The sequence below is a fragment of the Simochromis diagramma genome, unplaced genomic scaffold, assembly GCF_900408965.1.
Source record: "Simochromis diagramma unplaced genomic scaffold, fSimDia1.1 OVJJ01000685.1, whole genome shotgun sequence".
NCBI lineage: Eukaryota > Metazoa > Chordata > Actinopteri > Cichliformes > Cichlidae > Simochromis > Simochromis diagramma.
In genome coordinates, this window is record NW_024387477.1 from 6,324,075 (window position 1) to 6,346,910 (window position 22,836).

The following is a 22,836-nucleotide window of genomic DNA, read 5'->3' on the forward strand; positions in this document are numbered from 1 at the left end:
TTCAGTCTAATAAAACGCATATTAGCTTGAAAAAATATGCATAAAATTTACTGATAAACTGACAACACTTTGTTTCTCCACAAACTGCTTGGAAATAAACTGTCTAGAGGCCATTATATAGCACCACGTGCTTTCTATCACAACAGAAAATATAAGAAAAATCTACTTAGAAACTTTTAAGCAACTTTGAATCACAGCTTTGTTTATCACAGTGCTAAGACACAGGACAAAGGTTGATAACACAGGGGCAAGAGACTTTTTGGATAAAGATTGCGCAATAGTGCAATAAGTTAAATATTTTTAGGTTGCCGAGGTAGTTCTGTGCTTCTGGTCACTTGGCTCCATACTTGGTACGGTAAGCTGCCACTGTTAGTCTCTAGTTGCTGGAAGACTTTCTCATCTTCACTTCTAGAGAAGTGTAACAGTTTTTAATAAACAAATAATTGTGTTACCCTGTTAAATTAACAATCTCCATTTATATTACACATGGACGCAACTGATTACATTTGCTGCAACACTCCCACATTATTGTTGTTTTATTATTTGCCATTGCAAGCCTTAACGTAATGATAACTTGAAGACAGCTAATGTGGCTATCGGACAAAGTACTTTAGACTACTCCCTTATTTCCCAAGGGAATGTCACACTGGATGGACAAGCATACTTGATTTGGCAGACTTCACACCGGATACCATTCCTGATGCAACCCTCCCATTTATCCGAGCCTGGCACAAGCACTAAAAGGACACTAGCCTGTGAGCCCCTGAGGTTGGGTTTGTTTATATTGGGTAATTCTTAAGCCAGGTTGATAACTTTAATATTTTAATAATGCTCAAATGGAAACTTTACTGACTTCTTCCAGGGTTTGTCTGCCCGTCTGCATGCAGCACTGCCATGTAAAGTTGTCAACATACTACTGAATGAGTCTTAAATCCAATTTATTTGTTTTTGCACGATCAATTAGTATCCAAGTTTTTCTTTCACACACCAACTTCTCTCTCTTTTTTCCCCATCCGAGTTGGAGACAAAGAAGGCAGGAAGAGAAGGCAAGAGAATTGAAAGCAGCAAAATTGGTATCCAATTCAATTTAAGGGCTTTGGTCATTGCCACAGTATTACACATCCATTTCTGACCCGTCCTGAGCCAAACAAAGCCCATCCCAGCACAGGTCAATCCAGCCCTGACCTGACCCACTGTAAAGCTTATCAGCCATTTGCCACTTTTCTGCCCCCCCAAGGGACTCTGGGACACAGTTGGCAAGAGGCACAAATTGGATTCAAAGCTTCTCTCTTCAGGCTAAAAAAATGAGCCATCCAACCCAGAACAGATGGAATTTTGTGTTCTGTTCTCTTGCTTCCTCTTCCCTCTCCTCTCATCTCCAACCCTTCCCTTCTCATGCTCTCCCTCTGCTGCTCTGATGTAAAGCAAGCCAGAGTCCTAGTGGAAAAGGCCACGCGTCAGTGCACATACTGGAAGCTCCCTGGGGACAAGTCAACCCCTGGAGATGGAGCTAACTGTGCTGTGACGATATTTAGAAAAAGATTTGTAGGTTGGTAATATAATACAGACGTTTGCCCCCAAAAAACACATTAGAATACATAAACACAGTAATAATTTTTATACTGCGAATATATACCTATGATGTCCTCAAAAAAAAATTGTTTAAAGCAAAAGAATTAAAGCAACATTTTCCATATCTGTCCACACAGCTGTCCGTGTGTCAATGTGAAACATCCCACATCAAAAGACTGACAGGTGGCTTTCAAATATGTTGCATGTTCTCAAGCTATACACATATGCCTTATTCATGAGAGCTGCCATACAGCCATAAGCAATGCAGAGTCAACAAGGATCTCAGTCACTCTGCAGATTTGTCAGGAGGGAGGTCTGGATCAATTACCTCATACAGCATTAACCTTGGCAGTGCTTTGTGCCAGCTCAAGGTTGTGGGGGCAATAATTTGGACGCGGGCTGAATTAGCCAACTACTGACCTTCCATGTGCTACCACTGCATGTGAGAGTGAAGGCATAATGTGAAGATATTTATTCTGCCCGACAAATGACCATGCGTGTTCCCTCAGTCGACCAACCCGCGCGCACACATACACGGACGCATGTGAGACAAGCGTACACAGAGTCAATTCCAAACTCCCTGACAGTGCCAAATAAGAAAAGCCACAATGCTAAGTTATGGGATTAAATGAACAACTTCCACACAGTTACTGTGTGGACTGTTAAAACTATTTGCAAAGCATCATTTTCAATTTATTTCAAATGGCAGTAACATAGCAGAGAGGATATAATGTGCTAATTGGAAGAAGTATGACTTATATGTATAAATTCAATTCAAATATTCAAAGGATAAATAAAGAAATTGCATATAAGGTCAGCAGCTCATCACATTCATGAAGGTGCCTCATTTTCTATCTAATAGAGCACAGCATTTCTCTTCTTTTATTACTCACATAAAAAAAAAAAAAAAAAAAGTCCATGAGTTACCATTCACTGAAGTTTAACTGGGTTAATAAATTGACTTTGTGATTTCATTTTGCAAACTGTAAGAGAGGTGAAAGGCTACAAACAAAGCAACTCATCAAATGTTCACTCACATTCATACTGCCATTTCAGTATTTAAGTACTGACTGAAATTCTCAAAGATTTATTAGTCATGCTTATTTTTATTATAGCTTTGTCAATCTTTGGCTGAAAACGTATAACTAAAATATTTTCGAATGATAAAATGCATTTGTTAGATAAATAATGAAAGCTGAAGTAGGCATGTAGCTGTCTGAGTTCACTAAAAAGCACTGATTTTAGTCCAGGATGAGCAGTATCATCTGCATGTCATGTAAAAAATTTTCTCTTAATCCTCTGCATGAATAAGAAGTACTGCAAGCAAACATGACTGGTTCCTATTTAACCCTGGTCAGATTGCTGGTTATGTCAGTATTTCAAATCCTCTACAGCTTTCCAGCAATTCACTTTTTTTGGCCAAGGAGACGGGATCTTTGACCCATTCAGAAGATTAAGATAGAGAGGCAGCATTTCATCATCATTACGGAGGTGACTCACAGTTAGACACACAACGTCCTCTGAGTAATTCGCTTGAAAATTTAAAAAGGCACAGCCATACAAATATAGTCAGACGCAAATACAGGCAGCCAGTCAAAATGTCCACTTGTGCATGCCAACATACAAATGCACTCACACTGTAAGCTAGAAGGTAATGTAGAGATGGTGATGTTGGTGAACCATAATCAGTAATCCCTTTGGACAAGCCCCCACTGTGTACTTGGCAAGGGTCACGATTTACACTTTTCTATCATCAGCGGGTGAGAGAAAAAGCCAGTATCACATCCTTTGTGAATTTTCAAGGTCCTGAACTTACTTGTATATCCAACAATGAAACAACAATAAAGAAAGTCGGCACATGCAGCACTGAGAACTTCATCACTGAATTTGTTGTTTATGGTTTGATGCGTTTTGATGTGAAGTGAAAGCCAACAAATCTGTTAGCAAATGGCAAAGACCAGGATGAACTGAAAAAGAGCCAAATTTCTAATGAGGCCTTTGGAGGGTACTGGCTGCTACTTCTGTACAAAGGTGTGTGTGTTGCTGCAGAGTCAGAGCCAAGAGTGGCGAGATCTCTTATGTCAACAGGTTCACTAAAACAGACTTGACGAAAATTTCAGGATAAGGCCATGTTTAACTACATTTGCTACTATCTGTCCACAAGACTATCTGGGCTCAACACACTAAGGTCAATCTTTTCTGATTTTGCTGCTGATACAGAGTTTGCACATAGAAGTTTAGCAAATTTAGGCACTATTCACCATCTATAGCATAAAAACGCATGCCCCAAATGTGCACAAAAAAGACCGTGTACAGGTTAAAAAAAACAAAAAACAAAAACAAAAAACAAAAACCACTGGGAATCTACTACTTCAAGCTCACTTCCACTTCCAAGTAGTTTGCATGTTGACAAAAATGCTGATTTAGACAGTAATTACAAGTGGCTGACCAGCTTATAACATTATTAAATCATGACATTTAACAGGTCTTTATTTTACTTTCCTTAGACCCATAGCTCAAATGTAGTCTCTCTTTTTTGGTGTAAAATGTCTCACCTGTCCCTGCTGAGCTCTTCACCTCTTGAACCATTTACCAAGAGTGAATACAGCCACTTTAGAGCAGCTCTGTGGATGGAGAATCCCCACTTCCAGAGCTTTATTCATGTACCAGGAGAGAGGGAGATCTGACACACTGCTTATGGCTGTGCATATTAAGATTAAAGGAGGACTGAAAAATAATCAAGCACAAAATCCTACCAATAGTGCTGCTCAAGGAAAAGGGCACTGATGCATGAATGGTACTGCTAAACTAGGTGCACAGCATTGTGCAGATATGGGCAAATGTTGGGAAAACAAATGTAGGCTTACTGGCTGATTGTATTTGACACAGGCTTAAGTTAAATATGCAATCTGACTTGGAAGGCATTTTGCCTGAAGTGCACAAAAACAGAATATTAATGCGAGCAAGAGGGAAGTTGACATGCAGCACGTATTTTGTCCCCGTGCAAGTACATGAAAGTAATTACCAATCAAAGGTATTCTTTAAAGCAGTCCACTAACACTAACCTGGTGAAGTCTGTCATCTCCATCATGATCATGCACATCTGCTTGGCCAACACAATGATGTCATTGCCACTGTCGTCCCACTTGGATACCTCTGCATCCAGCTTGCTCTTCTCTTCCTGGAAGCTGGCCACCTGCTCAGCAATCTTTGCCTTCTGCTCCTGGGGCAACTGAGCCATGATAGCCTGAAGGAGGATTTATGAAAAGCATGGATGGTTAGCAAACTAGACCTAAACATACTGTTGCTGATACCATGAACATAAGTTTGGCGGCCATAATCCATGGGTGAGTCTTGTTTGAAACCACGCCTGAGAATACCAAGGCAGCAAGATATCCTACACAACTGTGTGACCCTTTATTTAGAATTTAAACACATGCATAATTGTTCACTATTTGGTGTGTAACTTGCTTTTCAGCAATGTGCCTGAATAACTGTTGCCTGAAGTATCCTCTGAATAAATAAGTAAATAATATTGTTCTCTCATCCCCAAAATTCAAAGCTGGGTTCAAAATTATGTTCAGAGCAAGTGAGTCATATGTAACATATCTTGGAAAAATATGAACTCACCACCTCTGGCCACTGAAGACCAGTATAAGGGGAGTTATTTACAACTACTTTATTCACGTTAAGATGTATTTATCACCATATTTATCCATCCTTTTGGACTGGAGTGTAAGAGGGCAGCTTCCAAAAAAGGCAATCAGACATCAGCCATTCAGTGAATGAGCCTGTCAGGCCAAAGTAGGCAGACACTTAAGAGCAGGAAATCCAATATCATCACACAAGTGTTCATTCTATTGCTGATAAATGGGACCCTCTCTCTAGAGGCACATAAGCTTCAAAAGAGCTGTTTATGCAGTGCACAGATGGAAAGACTGTACCTAACAAAATAGATCATCTTTGGCGATTTAAAAACAACAACAACAAAAACACTTGAAATGTACCGATGGAGCCATGAGGGATTTTTGAGATCAAGACATGTACAATCTCTCTATATTCTTAAAATATAAAGTTACAAGTAAGTTTAACCTTAAATTTAACAAATTTGGTGTGTAGTACAAATACTGTAGAACTGCAGTTCTGTCCTATCCAAGTGAATGTTGTATTGAAGTAATCTCATGACAAAAGAACACACAAAGCTGGTGTCCAGAGGCACAAAAGACTGGATTCGCAGTGTGTTACACCAGGCAGGGAAAACAAAATAACTAGCTGCTCAGTCTTTTTAGGTAGTTCACAGAGTGCAGACTGCTCAGTCAACAAAAATTCACTGGTTCCGTCTGTGACATGGTATCTAAGAGCCAGATGGCATGGATGACTGAAGGAAAGCAAACTGGAGGACGTAATTCACACGAAGTCAGTACTTTAAAGTTGACTTATTATCGTCATTTCTTAAAAATGTAAAATTTCTCCAACTCATCTGCATACATGTGTTGTTGCTGAGCTTTATATTTGTCTGCTTTTATTACATTTCCAATCTATGCTTAAAGGTGATGAAGAATGTCTCTGTTGCCATGAATACTGTTAAAAAGGTCATTTGCAGTGAAAAACCTCTACTATTTTTAAAACAGCTAAAATGAGTGAGCAAAAGATTATTCTGGAGTCACCAACTGTCTTCGGGTAATTAATATAGCTTATAAACAGGTTTACGTGTGCACAAGAGCTTGCATGACTCAGAATAAAAAAATAAATAAAAAAAAAAAGCTGCTTGGCTACTATGACACTTTTCTTCAATAACATTTTAATGATAGATTAATGGGGCCAAATATTAAGAAAAATATTTTAAAGATGCCAGTTTCCTTAAAACTCATGTAAAGTTTTGATCCTCCAGCATTGCTCTGTATCGATAGAACAGCTCATCTTTTAGCATTAGCCAAAAAGTGTCATACTCATCTATAGCTATCCATTCTTTGAGAAACAGAGAAAGTAAGTAAAAGCATAACAGGTCCATTTTAAGTTGAATATAAGAGCTCTATATGGTTAAACCTTTTTCTCCCCATAACTTGAGCTATTGAGAAGACAAGCCATCATCACCAAGTACGTGGGTGAAGTGTTTGAAAAATAAACAATGGCTGGGACAGCATTAATATTAGGACACCGTTAAAAAAAAGACTAAATATTTCCTGCAAATATAGAAAGACTAATGTATTGGTTCTACTTTTCTCATCTTCAAATTTCATTAGAGATATGAAATTGCTCTTCAAATAAACTATTCCAATTGATGTTATTGCACCAGTCAAGTGATATTTGTCTCAAGTATATTTTTAAACCTACCATAAAAAATAAAAATAAAAAAAAATTATGGAGTTGGATGACAATATTCAACTGTGATACTGAAATATGCAGTATCACAGCTAATATTTAACCATGTAAAAATACAGTTAAGCCGCACACTGAAGCAACCTATTTTCTCATAGGAAAATACATTTTTGAGATGCGTTTCTCTCTGGGATATTTCACAATTTTTCCCAAAGTATTGTTGCAATTTGATGACCCTTCGTTTTAGAGGAAGAGGAGTAAATACAGAATCAGAACCTCTGAACAACATACCCGTGCACTTTGGCCAGCAATAAGCTGGTCATCCTCTGTCTGCACACTGGTCCTGCTGCGAACATCAAAGTCTTCAGTCTCAAAGTCAGAGTCATCCAATTCCTCTGGAGTCTGTAACAGGACAACAGAGCATGAGAAGATGTCAAAAGAAAGACAAACATCCCAAAAAACAAAAAGTCCAGGAGGGGGGGGGGGAAAGAAAAATGGGAGATGAAGTGGAATAAGGTAAGAAAAAGCTGTTTGTACATAAGTGGGGAACATAAAATAATATTGGCATACTACAGCATTGTGAACACTATTAAATAACAAACCTGCTTACTATCTATGAGAAATGCCTTAGTGCTGCCAGACAGGGCAGCATGAGATAAATGTCTACCCTCTCCACAGCTTGGTAGAGAAACTGTAAACTCCAAATGAATTTGTAAATCAAGTGTAATGTGCTGCCTGTGCATCTTGAGAGGGAAAATGAAGGTATGAGCTGGTATGAAACATATTGGGAGCAAAACACTTTAGAGGCCCATCTGTCGCTATCTGTAGAAAGGCGAGTGAGGCATGAATTGTGTTTTTCCAGAATTTTGCCACTTCATCTCAGATCCTTTACCTCTTGCCTTGAATGCAAAACAAGCCACAGGGAACAATTTGCCATATTATTAATATATAAAATGAACTTTATCTTTGCCGGTTATGCTTCAGGCAAGGTACAATATTAAGTGATAGGCAAAAGTTAGTTGATATGTAGGAACAGGGGAGATGATGTGGACAGATAAAGGGACATTAGGATGCAGACGCCCTGGCTTGTGCTTATCCGGCTGTCTCACTACCTCCTTTCTGTAATGAAAAAATAGTTGAAAGTCTCTGAACAATCTTACTCTGCTTTAGGGAATGTAGAGATGTTCTTGTACTCAAGGGAATATGGGTATGGTTTCAGATACAAAAGCTGTAGTGACTCATCGGCATCGCTTTCAACTCAGACAATGCTGTTCAGTGGGGCAGAGATATCACCTGCTGCGGCCTGTGCAACAGATAACCTGTGAACGTGGGAGGCTCAGAAATCATAACTCATGGTGGGCACCCAGTGGGAAACTACTGTGAGAAGTGACAACAATAGCCTGCAGTCTAAAAAAAGACAACATATTGAAAACCTGCTGTCAAGGTAAATGAAGTTAAAACCCACTTTTTCCACATTGTGGGAAAATATGTTAATCAGGTTTTTAGGTGATAATTCTCTGTATTTCTACCGTGTCTGAAAGCTGCAATTATCCATGTCACCTGTAACGCCTTCATGACGCATACATGTACAGATGATATCTGAAATGCAATAATTACAAGTGTACAGGGCAAGAGGTGAAATTATAGCATTATGACAGAGCTGGAAAACAGACATAGCCTTAACCAGAAATTTTTTTTCCTCCTGTCGTAAATATGAATGAGACAGTTCAACACTGAAATAACCCCAGTTTTATTCTTTTTGTGACATTCTGCTCATAGCCTCTGTGGGTCGAGACAATTTTTTCTTCTTTTAGGACAGAGGCAGCAAAATCACCTTGGGCTGTGATGCACCGCACAAATCATACGGTAACAGCTGCCCTCTGTATCTAACTGTCAGTGGCTCGCTGACTTCGAGACCGTTTCATGTCTAGGAGGCATATTCTCTGATGTCACTGGAGGTTGGGAGAGGGGTCTGTCTGCCTGTCAAATATTCAAGGGACATCTAACAGACTGTCTGTGCACTACTTATAGAGGTTAAAGATGAGTCTATCTTAAGCAGCCCCAACCACACTCTTGTCTGTTTTGATTTAAGACTAGGGCCTTGCATGTGGGGATTTTTAGAAAGACAGCAAGAGGGTGGGTTTGTACATGTGAGTGGACATGCCCTGAAGAGAAGCTGTCTCGTGGCCATCTCAGCGCAGCTGTTAGGAGGATTTCATATTTCTTTGGACTCAGAATTGAACGTGCCCACAGAAAAACCCTTGAATGACAGTTTAGCCTGCAATTGAATCAGTCTAGATCAATGCTTTTGATACGCCTTTAATCTTATTATAACAAACAGTAATTAAGACTAAGATTAAAGAGTGTGCTGTGTAGATGCTGCTTGAAATAACATAAATGCAGAGATAACACTAATCCATTTTTTCCCCCTTTGCCTTCTCTAGAAAGTGGTGGGTGAAGGTTCAATCTCATCAGTCTCTCCAGCTGGCACTTAAAGGCAGAATAAAGCTAATAGATACATTATGAGCAAAGCTGCTTAATAAGTCCCGTTAACAGTCACACGTGCCAAATTACACCTGCCCACAAATCTACCAGGTAGTGTTCAGCCCAAACCATAAGCCCAATGTTCACCGCTGGGTCTGAAACAAAAAGGGTAAGAAGAGTGGAGCTAGGGCAGATGGAAATTGATGAAAATATAGTTCTTTGGCTTGCAATTCAATTAAGGAAAGCCAATTAAACCCTCCATCTTAAATCATTTACTTATTAAAATGCAAAAGCAGGATAATGTTCCTCTTTTCATTTGTTATTGCTTTTTTGTTGTTTATGGTTGAGCAGGATTATTAATAAGAGTTAAGGACCACTGTCAAAACAAAATGTGCTCTCAAGGCTAGTGTTTTCAATTAAAAAAAAAATGTGTTGAAAATAATAGAAGACAGCAACCAGCACTTTGTATCTTAGTGTGATAAATACATAATTTGGTACTGTTAAACATGACAAGTGGTTTAAAGAAATTTGCTCCCTACTGAGAAATCAAATTTGGCAGTTTCAGGTACTTTAGCTACAGGGGGCAATATGTTGAAAGACAAAAAAAAAAAAAAAAAAAAAAAAAAAAAAAAAAAAACTTTCCCCCAGAATCTTATTTCCTACAGGCTGTGTGGGTTCCCCCCCCTTCACTTTTCTTTATTTTAGAGGAAATATGGATTGAGTCCATTTGTGATTGAATGCCCGAACTGTTCTTAGTGATCTATGATGAAACGTTTTACCCTGATGGAAATGTTTTCTTCATCCATGGGACACAATGACTTACTACTGTCCAAATTGTGGCTCGACTCAAGTAAAAGGCATTATGCCACAGACAACTAAACCCATTGTTACCCGAAATTGCAAGTCTGGTCAATTAGGTTGGCCACTGCCTGAGACAAGTTAATCATAGGTTCCCAAGACTGCATGTGTACAGGTTCTCACAATTATAGATAAAAAGCTAATCTGGATATTACTACTCATGTGGTAACAATAGAGCAACTCCAAGAATATGACTTCTGTTCAAAAGCTGTTAAAAACCACATCAAAAATCCTCCGTCAGAACTCACTGTCACAATTTGAAAGAGAAAAATAGATGACAATATGAAGCCTTACTTTGCATTAGAAATAATAAATTCGATTTAAAAAAGAAAGAAAGAAAAAACATGCAAACAAAAACAAAACTGTGCAACTTACTCTGATCATGAGGACAGCCTTACGGATGTCACGAATGCCATCATACACCAGGCGCGATGCATCAATGAATTCGTTCTCATCCACAGGCTGTGAGGGGTTTGCACTCAAGGCTTCCACTGCAGACTCCACTTGCTCTGTAAACCGTGGCATGACTACAGGAAGCAGAGATGAAGTTGATCAGTTCCTTTATCAATCTGATGTGGCTTTTCCTGACAGCTGTATGTTGAAATAATTGTGTTGGCAGTGTAAACCGTACACAACTCACTAACATGTAAGCCTCATTTCTACCATTTCTGTACTGTCAGAAACAAATAATAAAGCAGCTGTATTAATGCTGAAAACCTCTGTAGGTCTTTTTTTCCTACAGTGAAAACTGATCAGATAGCGTTCCATAAGCAGAACTGACAATGTTGTTAGATACACTTCTGTAAATATTTATCCTTATATCAGAGTAATTTACCTTTGACCCATTTTTCATTTTACATCCATCACATTTCTCTCAGTGTAACTTGGGTTATAAAGCTACTTGACACATACTGTTAGTCTAGTAAGGAAATTACATTAATCGACTTATCAGTATCAATCGCCCCAGTGATAATATTGAACAATAGTTCTGGTCTGATGCTGAATTAAAATTAAATGCAAACGAAGATAGTGGTGTCAGAATTCATAATTATAAAGTGTTATATTAAACCTAATGAAATTTGCACTGGTGGTCTACTCAATGCCTTAAATGAATGCACAGAATGCTCTGGAGGACTCACCAGGACATATGCATAGACACCACTTAAAGCACTGCATTAAGAGAGTTGCATTTTGCTGCAACTTCATGAGAACATCATGGGTGTCAAGATGCAAATGTTGAGGGAGGGAGCAGCAGGATTAAAAAGCGGATTTGGTTTTGTGCTTACAACCTCCAGGCTTTTTCAGTCACAGTGATTACTCTCCTTAAACTATCACAATTGACTCTTTCAAGTAAGTTACCATTTAAAAAAAAAAAAAAAGTGTTAATAAATAACTGTATTGTTAGTGAATCCATAGATAATGAACTTTAAACATTCTTACTAACTGGAGGAAAACATTGTATAAATGCACCTCAACATTCAGACAAACTGAAAATAGGGGCTAATAAAGATTTTTTTTTTTGCCCTGGTGAATATTGTTTCCCCCCCCCTCTCTATTGCATTGCAAAATATTTTTTGGAATTTGTCCTTTGAAGGACAAAAAACCTTCACACATTAAACTGCAATATAACAGCACAGGTGGAAGGAACTGTAATATGACTCAGTCTTTGAACCTATGACAGATTGATTACGTCATAATTTGGATTAAAACTGAATACTACTGAAGGGTTAACAGTGACCGTCATGTGATACTGACTAGTAATGCAAGCTGTGTGAGAGACCATATCACACAATGCACCATAATGAATTGTGGAAGAGCTCAAAATGTCTCAGGCTCATTCAACAGAAAATTGCATTTCACAAGCCAATTCTAAATTCATACAAGTTGCCTTTTAAAATGCCACCAGCACTCAAATGCTCAAAAACATCCAAAGCAAAGACAAATCAAATAAAGGGCAGACTTCTGAGAAACAACTTTGTAGGCAGATACTAGTGTGGTTTTAGCACCAGGCAATGTACCAAAGATAAAGTGGATGGAGCAGGGTCTCTCCACCTTTTTAAAAATAAAAAGTAAAGATTTTAGAGGCTTTTTGATAAAATAAATTAAAGGAAATTCTTTATACATGTGTATGACTACTAATTTGTACACAAATACTCCAACAGTGCAGTGCACCACATTACAGACAACCTGTCTAAACATGCATACCTCTGGTTCTGTTTGTAAAAAGTGCTGCGTTTGTATTGTACTATTACTACCACCACCTATAATAAATATATAAGCATAACCAAAATAAGCTCATTCTTGAAAGCAACTAAAGCTATTCTCAAAATAAAAATAAAATCTTAGGAAAGAACAAACAAACAAACTTGTGATCTACAGATTCTCCTAGTCTGCAAGAGCTAAACTGGGGGACCCTATTATTTTAAAGCCCTTTTGTAGTTAATCTTTTTATACTCTTGTCAACCGTTTTTACACAAACACAAGACAGACATCAAAGAAAGACTATCACGCTCATGCCATTATGGCCCCTAGTGTGTCAGTCCATGTAAGTAGATCATAAATACCGTATTTTTCGGACCATAAGGTGCACCGGATTATAAGGCCCACTGTCGACAAATGGGTCTGTTTTCATACAGAAGGCGCACTGGATTATAAGCCGCATTAATCGAAACAAAACAGTCAGATAAGTCAAACTTTACTCAACTCATTCCTCTTGCTTCCTCCACTTCCTTACAATTGATTCATTAATGTTGAATTCGCTGGTAGCTGCTCTATAAACACTGGAACAACAGTATATGTTGTTCCAGTGTTTTTATAACTTTTGCTATGTAACTTTGCATTGTCCACTTTCTGCTGTAACAAAACAAATTTCCCACGTGTGGGACTAATAGAGCTTAACTTATATTTATGACTAACCTCATATTGTGGCTGGATTATCTCAGTTGTTCTCCCCTACTGAAGTTTGGTCCGTTTACAGTAATTTTCCATGCAATTGCATTTGTCAAAAAAAAAAAAAAAAACAAAAAAAAAAAAAAACCCACATTGGGAACTTTTATCAAGTGGAAAAAAGTTAGTGTCCATTCTCCAGGTTCACTGTGTTATGCTTTGGTATGCTAACATAGCTGTGTCTCTAGCAATCACTAGCACAGCATTATATACCATCTAGCCCAACTTCAGTAACCCTACAAACGTCACTATTGTGTCGTTTTCTGTCTTGATTCATGTTGGAAGTGATAGTAGAGCTGTACGTTTCCTTTTTCCCCCAGAAATCTCTCAGTCAGAACATGGTATATCGTGTTTAGTTAACTAGCGAAACTAGCGAGCTAACTTTCTGCTAACTTCTAACTCCGTTAAACTTAATATATTCTGTTTTCATGGATGCCTGGATGTTAAACTTAATTGTTACACCTGGTAAAGCAGCAACACTGATCATTTTATTAAAGATGAAAGAATTTACAGTGTTCGTTTGACTTTGGGACCTGACGCGGACTGAGTTTTGGACCCAGATTACTATGAGCCGCGAGGCTCCTGAATACGGTAGCCATAACGCTCAGACAATCCATCAAGCGGTGCGGCTTCGTAGCTCAGCAACGTCCTACTAAAACATTTTTTGACAGATTTTTGAGCGGCGTGTACCACATAAAATCGGCTCGAAGTCAGTAAACAGCCAGAATTCATAGATAAGCCGCACCAGATTATAAGGCGCACTGCCGATTTGAGAACATTAAAGGATTTTAAGTGCACCTTATAGTGCGGAAAATAAGGTATAAGTGTTAACCACAGAATGTATATAAAATATGGACACAGCAACCATGACCCCATCCATGCCCATGGACCCACTGCCTTCTCGTTTTACTTGGAGTAACCTACATTAGCAAGTGTTACCGTGTCTACCCTCTCAGTATTTTTGTCTAAATTTATTTAGTAGTAAACTTATTTGTTTCTGTGGTACCTGTATCAGTAAGGAGCTTGGTTGCCTCCAAAACCTTCTCTGTGTAGACTCCAGGTTCATAATTGTCCATCTCTGAAGTAACCACATGGACAACTCTGGCAGCACGGCCTCGAATAGCCCCGGCGGTACGGTCCAAACCATCAACATCCTTCTCTTGCAGAGCGATGACGCACTTATTCACATCCTCCAGGATGTGGTTCTCTGGGGACATAAAGCAGTGTGAAATTATTAGTGTACAGCCTGGACGGACGGACCTCTCCACACACACTTTTTTTTTTTTTTTTTTTAAATCAAAAACACTACAGTATAATATGACACATAATGTGACAGTCTAAAAAAATTATTAGGAAGTTCTCATTCCTGAGTTAGTCCTGAAATTAAAAGCCACTGGAAAAACTCAAGTACATAATATGCATTTGTTGGAAGGTATGGGTTTGAAAACCAATTCTTAGAATACTTATTAATGAGCTGCCTATAAAATGCAAATGTCCACTGTGTAAATTACAGTCTGTCCTTGGCTGGAGGTCAGAGAAGCCACTCTGCTTAATGCTTAATGAGGACTCTAAACCATTTGTGTACTTCAACATACATGACAGGATGTCAAATATAGATGTAGTTCTGCTCATGCTTCTGGGTTTTTCTCTACAGCGCATAATGATACCTTGGAGAGAGAACCGATGCTTGTTGGACAAAGGGAGAATTAAGATGGCTTATGCATCTTGCATACATACGTTATATTTTAAATCAAATAACAGTGGTTAGCACCGCACTACAATCTCAATCACTCTGTTGTGTGGATAGTGGTGACAAATATGGTCTTCTACATTTAAACATTTTGCTAAGGCCACATCAGATAAATATATATGAGAAGTGTACAGCGTGACTGCGACTCACGAGGAAACACTACTACCACAGGCTTTATAAAAAGGTTTTTCCTCCGTTATGCACTGCGTTTAGTCTATAAGCATCATGAATAATAAAATCCAGACCATTACAACTATTTGGAAAAACTTCTTTTGTTCCCTCATGGCTATGACATTCAAATGAACAAGACTTACCAGACACACAAAGGAAGTCATCAATGGAGGTTATGTCATCGACAGCATCAGTGAGGACACGAACCTGCTTCTCCCACTGCTCCTTGAACAAATCCATATTGTCCTGGGCCACCTTACTGTTGGGCTTGGCAGCGAGGGCTAACGCTGCATTAATCACCTGTAATCACCCAATTACAACCATTAAAGCTCAATTACAACATAGCCTTGAGCCACAACATTAGCATAGGTTGATTGCACGAAGACCCCATTCCCCTAGCTCAATGTTAGGATTGAATTAGGAAGAAAATTAATTTCTAGAGGTGATTACAGGGAGTGTTTTTAGATACTGACTAGGGCAAAAATAATGAATTGTTTGTTTTGGACTAAGAAACATCTGTGGATATCATAGCTCAGGATGAATGGGACTCATTAGATGAGCTTAAAAAGAGCGTTAGCAGCAGGTGTGTGGAAAAAATTGACTCAATGGTCAAAAGATTGACAAGCAAAACAAACTTGTTATTTGCGCGCACACACAAGAGAAAAAAAAAAAAAAAAAAAAAAAAAAAAAGGAAGTTAGAGACGTAAACAGATTTCAACTGTTGTTCGCTGAAGACAGTATGTGCTTGCAATTAAATTTATTGACTTTTGGATGTGCTCCAAGACCTGAGCTGGGTGACAGCTGGGGGCAAACATACCTGAGGGCAAAGACTTTCCAGTTGAGATGCAGCCATACGGACCAGCTTTACCCCTTCCTCATTGTTGGAAATTGAGCATGCCAGATTTGCCACCTACAATGAACAAAAAACAAAATTGTTAACCAAAGGCAAGAAATCTCAAAAAACAAAACAAAAAAACAACAACAAAAAACACCACGTGTGATTACCCTGCTTCAAAAAAAAAAAAAAAAAAAGGAAAGAAAAACCTTCCAGTGTTGTGTCCATTGATTCTTGATAATTATTTAAGGTGTGTGAAGTCGCTAAAACTACTCATATGCAAACTAGTATAAATGTTTGTTTTCAGTACAAAGCTTTGTATCACGCTTGGCTGAGGTGCTGGAGCTATAAATTATTCAAATAAAAAGGAAAGGAAGAAAACCACAGTCAAAACTAAATTGTTCATGTTTAGTGGTGGTCTTTTTTTGTTTATAACCCTCAATCAATATGACATTTGTTAAGACAATTTCAGTTTGTTTTAATATACTTTCAGCACATTTTCACAGCAAGTAACAAAACCGATAGCTGTGATAAATATTGATATTTGTGATAAGAAAATAATCACAATATGAAAATTTTAAACACTTAATTGCTAGTGTCTGTCTTTGCATTGCTTGAAATGGTCCCTCTAACTCACAGGAACCAATAGGTGCAGTGTTGGCTCAAGCAGAGTGTGTGTTAGCAACCCAAATCATTTATCCATTTTGTTACCATTCCTCTCTCCACAAATCTCAGATGCTGCGAGCCTGTTCTGAATAAAGGCAGCACTTTGAACGGGGCACTGCACTAATTTTGAGAAAAAAACAGAAACAAACGCCATACATACTGTAGATACATAATTAAACTTGGATAAGTTCATTATGGTAGCCTGGTTTAGGGATTCTTCCGTCAGAAATGGAGCAGCTCTGCAATACAACTAATCCCTGTGGAATACAAACCCACTGCTGTGGATTAATTTATAAAGCTGCTAAAAATGATACAATATGACACAGAGGGAGAAACCAAAAAAAAGTAGGAAGAAAAACAAAAGCCCAGCTGTTGGGAAAGTTCTGTATTCAATTCCCAGAATAAAAGTAAATTTCACCAAATGGAAATCTAAGTTGTAGCTGGTTAACTCAAGGATATCGTTATTCTCAGTGACTGAATCACAAGACTGCCAGATTGCCATTACGCTCCTGGAGAGGCAAATATTAATGACACTTTCAAAAAGTGAGCAGTAGAGTGAGAACAGGAGTGCTAAACTAAGCAAATCTTGCCTGCAGCTGCTAACATCAGTAATTTTTTTCTGTCTTGACTAAAATAAAGCTCTCCTACAATTATCTCTAAATAGTCTTTCATACTCAAGTTTTACATTAGACATCTACTCATAGCGACATAAATTTAGGTCAAAGGCTTTGAAGATTCCCATTTTGGTTGGCATATACTGGCAGCAATGCTGTAACAGAATGCCTGGGATGTGAGTAACTGCGCCAAAATGGGATTATTCAACAGATAGAAAATGTGCTGAAACATAATCAATTACAAAGGACTAAACCAACTCATGACAGCAAAAGCACGAGGAGTCCAACAGCTTTGCTCTTATTTTTGTATTCCCACACATAAATCTGTTAAAGTTTGGTCACTTATTTACTACTTTACTGACATCTGGGTCAAAAAGCGCAACAAAACTGTCAGCCAAGGTGACACACTGAATTTTAAAACGTACATTAATAATATGTCTGATTGGATCAAAAGCACGAGGTTGGAAAAGGAATGAACAAAGCTCAGCTTAGGCATTCAATTTATCTTTTTCCTTTAATCAACTTCTATTCAAAAACAGGTTTCTGTGATAATATACTTATTAGAAAATAATACTTATTAGAAAAAACAAAAAACATCTTATTTGATGGGCTGGTGCATCACAAAGTATTGCATTGAGGAGGCCCTTTCAAACCTTAAAATGTCTGAGTAATTTGCTGATGAGAAGCACTTTCTTCACTGTGTAGCTAAAGCACTGAAACACTGATATAAACATATCCTACATCGCTATTCAAACATACTGGAACCAGAGGGAGAACATTTAGTAATCCATGAGGACGAATGAAGAGTGGTTACATGAAGAAAAACTGGAAAGACCTGTGTTTTTACTTGCACGATCTTTCACATAAGCTTTTAATGACGCCCCCTGTGAACCACTGGGAAAGGAGATGTTTCTGCATAGAGAGAGATGCCATTCCACTTGCAACACTGTACCATACCATTTAAAGTATCAGGGGAGCCCAACTTTACAGTCTATGCAAACAATTACAAAAGTGCAACCGTTTTCTTACCTTCCTGTCCTACAGAGCTATTCCTTAATACACAACCTCTTGTTAAAGAAGTACTCTGTCATCAACAGTACGTACAAACCCAACTCCCAATAAAATAGAGTTGGTTCACACCTATAAATATCTGGGAATCTTAATTGATGACTCGCTTACCTTCAAACCACATGTAGAGAATCTTGTGAAAAACCTGAAGTTAAAACTGAGATTTTATTTTCAAAACAAGTTGTGTTTCTCTTTTAATACAAAGAAGCGGCTTGTTGCTGCAACATTCTTGCCTGTGCTGGATTATGGTGATATTCTATATATGAATGCTTCTGCTCAATGTCTTCGAATGGTTGATTCTGTGTATCATGCTTCTTTGAGGTTCATCACTAACCGTAAATTTCAGACTCACCACTGTGAGTTATACTCTCAGGTAGGATGGCCTGCTTTGGTAAGTCGGAGGAACTGTCATTTATACAGTTTTATATATAAGGCGATACTTGGGTTGCTGCCTTCTTATATATGTTCCCTGCTTGTAATGAAACATGCTGGTCGGTATTCTCTTCGTCCGCATGGTTACTTGTTGCTTTCTGTTCCATTTGCCCGAACTGAACTTGGTAAAAGAGCTTTTGTCCATTTAGCACCCTCGGCTTGGAACAAACTGCAGAAGGAATGGAAAATGACTGAATTCATTTCATTAAGTGATTTTAAATCTAAACTACGAATCCTTGAGGCCAAGTCCATAACATGCAACTGTTTCAATTAGATTGATTGTCATTTTAACTGACTTTTTTATTTTATTTGTATTCTTTCACTTATTGTGTGTGCATGTGTGTTGTTGCTGCCTGTGTTTGAGTAATTTCTGTAACTGTGAGACATCTGCTGCTGCCCTATCTTGGCCAGGTCTCCCTTGAAAAAGAGGTTTTTAATCTCAATGGGATCTTCCTGGTTAAATAAAGGTTAATAAATAAATAAAAAACTCCAAGAAAGCTGAGACAATGTGTAAAATGTAAAAGTTAAAAAAAAAAAAAAAAAAGGCAATGATTTACAAATCTCAAACCCATATTTCTCACAGTGAACATACCAAACATATGTTAAATCTGAGACACTGGGGTTGCATTTATTTGAAATAACTATGGCCCTGTAACAGTTATCCCAATCAAGCAGTTGCACTAAGGACAGATAATCCAACAAACTACAAGCTTATGCTAATATCATGGATAATATATTTACCATAAAATATCTTAATCACTGCAGTGGTTTAGTATCAGTGCTATTGAGCAAAGTATACAACTGCAGTGTGACAGTCCATACATCAAGCTTAAAAAAAAAAAAAAAATTAAGTTATCCATTAGACCTGAACATCAAAAAAGGTATTCAGACACCAAATCTTTTTAAAATGAAAGGGTGTACAACTGGTCATTCACGTGTCAATGACATAATACCACTGACAGGTAAGATTAAATACACTGATTAACTCCATGCACTCATGGAAAAGCTGATTACCAAGAGTTGTTTTACTGACATGAGGGAACACAATATTTAGTGACTGGTTTTAGAGTTATGGATAATGGGTGCAAGTTTGTTGTTGTTTTTTAAAAATTAAAAAAAGCAAACTTTAGGGCAATGCTTAATTTTTTTTTTTTCTTAAACAAAAGAAATCCTTAGGTGGGGTTTACCAGTAAATTCACTTTCCACTGCTGATTATACCATCAGTAATGCACATCTCTGCATCTCAACCTGCTATGTAGCACATCTTTATGACTTATAGTGGCTTCACACTCCAAAGCTTATATTTCAGAACTAAGTGTGCACTCAAAAACAAACAACTTATCTAAATGAGGTAAATAAGTAACCCTCTGCATAATGTGACAACCATCCCTTTGCCTGGATGAGAGCCTTACACAGCTTGGTGCATGCCAAATTGAATGCAGTTTTTTGTATCCCCCTCATTCTCTAAATATGGGTCAGTCATAATGTAGCTTTCATAAAAATGTGTGTAATGTAATAGGCCATTTGCCTTACGGCAGACTACAATTGCGCAACCTGCGATGTCATACAAAACACAGCCAGAGACTGGTTGCTCTTTGCTATTCCTGCTACTGAACAGAGGACATCCTGCATTTAAAGCATTTTTGTTCCATATGTTATAAAGAAACAAACATGTTTCAACTTGTCTCTCTAGTCTTTCCAGCTCTATTGATTTGCATATATATTGTTTGGCAAAGGCTCTAATCTAGAGCGGCCCACAGCACAGTTCAATACCTACTTCCTACCATGCATTTGAAGGTAAATGTCAACCATTTTTATTTAAAGGTGAAAGCCAAGAGTTCTACTGTGAACTGCTTACTGTTCAGCCGATTGTATTGATGTTGGCTTACAGGAATAATTTTCCTGAGAAGTGAGATAATACTTGACTGTGTGCTTTTGCCAATCATATTAACCAGGGATGGGATACATAAAAAAAATAATTAAAAAGGTTAATGTAAAAATGACAAAATGCAATATTGGCAGCTTCTAAAAAAGGCAGAAATCTTTAGCCAAAATGAAGAGTAACGTATGCCACTTCTGTCGAGGCTGTTGCAAAACATGATTTATAATTCCCAGGTCCTAGTTAGAGCTGGGCTCTCTCTAGGTTTGAAGGCATACATCAACTTAGGTTGTGAACACTTGTGTTGCAGCAGTTGATGTTTGTCGTTTTTTGGAAGGAACACACTAAAGAAAGTATGTGGAGGATAAACTGCTAGATTACACTGAATATCTCCTAATGTCGATTTTGAAATGGGAATTTATGGCAACTGGCTCCTTTTTGGAAAATGCCTAATGAGCAAGAAAGTTACTTTGCCCAGTGCTTAAAACTCTACCATAATGATGCCCATCAACTCAGTGCCAAGATGCTGTTCAGTGGCTTTACTACACTACTAGCATTCCTAATTTATGTATGACAAAAACACATTTTGCTGATAAATATTTTAGTACAACTAGACTGATGTAGGAGCTCAGTTCAACTGCAGATATGGAGACTTTAACTAGAATATTTTACTTCCAAAGTCATGATAGCAACAATTACCACAACGAACCCCAGCTTTAAAATACAGTATTTGGAGTTTACATTCTTTAAACATCATTTGTACAGTTTTTCTTTTGTGCTGCTGATAAGCGGTTTTTACAGATGCACCGTCTATTCTTAGATGGATATCATACAACATGTATATTCAAATGAAAATGAAAACTAAGCAAAAATTACTAAAATAAATTTATCCATAAAGTTCATAACAAATTTAAACCAAAACTACTTTGGTTTAAATGTAATTTTTTTTTAAATTACACACTCCCCCTTGTGTTTCTAAGTGTTACAAGCACAAATAGTAACCATGCATTAGCAAGGTCTAGTGCTCTAATGCCACATATGACACTCAGGCCTTCGGGTGCTACTTAAGGGGTTACTCCCCAGTGTTGTTGCCCACTCCCCCTTTCCTTCTGATGCTTCAATGGTTTCCCTGGTGAATATGCATGTTGCTTGTCCTGGCTAGTCTAACATGTCCAGCTACACTCATGGCAATATGCCCATAGACACAAGTCACTTTCAAATGTCATATGATGCTCTACACAGGCATTAGAGGAACGGAAGGAAAGACCACTAATGAGCCTGGCTGAATGTTCTGTTAGTTTCTTGCCTATCGAGTCCATTACTTTGCTTTTCTCCTTGCATCTTGAATTATTTTTTTACCATGTATTGCATTCTCGTCTGTTAGTGGAAGGTTATGGACTCAAAACTAGATTTTAAAGATTACTGACCTGACTACTATGACAGCCCGAAACAGTTTCATAATGATCTAAAAATATTTTTTGTTTCTCACACTCCACCAGTGTGTGAATGCGAGAGTGAATGAATAGTGGCATTGTAAAGCGCTTTGGGTGCCTTGAAAAGCGCTATATAAATCCAATCTTCTATTATTATTATTATTATTATTATTATTATTATTATTATTATTATAATAAAGAAAGAGCAATTTTGATGTCTTTGGCCACGTAGCAATTTTTTTATTATTTTTCATTTTAGGGGGAAAAGGATCCAGGATCTGCAATAGAGCTCCTTAAATATTATGTTTACTAATTATCATTTCTTTATTTAATGTTTGTGTGCGAGAGTGTGACCAACATCAGACTGAATTGACCAAAGACCTTTAAAGAAGCCTTTTAAAAGGGACAATAATGATATAGTCTTATCACAAGTTTTATCTCAGAGAATAGAAACTACAATAAAAATTAAATATGCAATACTAATGGGATAGAGTTGAAGCATTCGAGTGTTATGATCTGGGGGTGGGTCAGGTTCTGACTGCAAATGCACTGGAGAGAGAGAGGAAGGGGGAAAAAACAAAACAAAAAACAAAACAACACACAAACAAAAAACAAAAAACAAAAAAAACATACAATACCTCAATCAGTTTGTTGGCATGCTCACGGAACACCTGAGCATATTCCTTAACTTCTTTCTCATTGCCATTCTTAGCAGCTTCAATGAGGACCAGGAGGGGAACATTAGTCTCCAGGAAAGAGTCAGAGACATGGTCCATCACAGCTTTGCGCAGCTGTGAAATAAGATGATT

The 22,836-nt window shown here is 37.8% G+C and overlaps 1 protein-coding gene across 1 annotated transcript in view; it reads right to left on the reverse strand.

Moving 5' to 3' along the window:
* Positions 1 to 22,836, reverse strand: part of ctnna1 (catenin (cadherin-associated protein), alpha 1) — a 77,526-nt gene that overhangs the window by 15,480 nt on the left and 39,210 nt on the right. The window contains exons 9-15 of the mRNA XM_040016077.1: positions 22,666 to 22,818; positions 15,918 to 16,010; positions 15,244 to 15,400; positions 14,186 to 14,386; positions 10,609 to 10,760; positions 7,183 to 7,293; positions 4,638 to 4,819 (exon numbers count right to left, since the gene is read on the reverse strand). Of these exons, the coding sequence (XP_039872011.1) occupies positions 4,638 to 4,819; positions 7,183 to 7,293; positions 10,609 to 10,760; positions 14,186 to 14,386; positions 15,244 to 15,400; positions 15,918 to 16,010; positions 22,666 to 22,818 (1,049 nt within the window). The remainder of the gene's footprint in view (positions 1 to 4,637; positions 4,820 to 7,182; positions 7,294 to 10,608; positions 10,761 to 14,185; positions 14,387 to 15,243; positions 15,401 to 15,917; positions 16,011 to 22,665; positions 22,819 to 22,836) is intronic.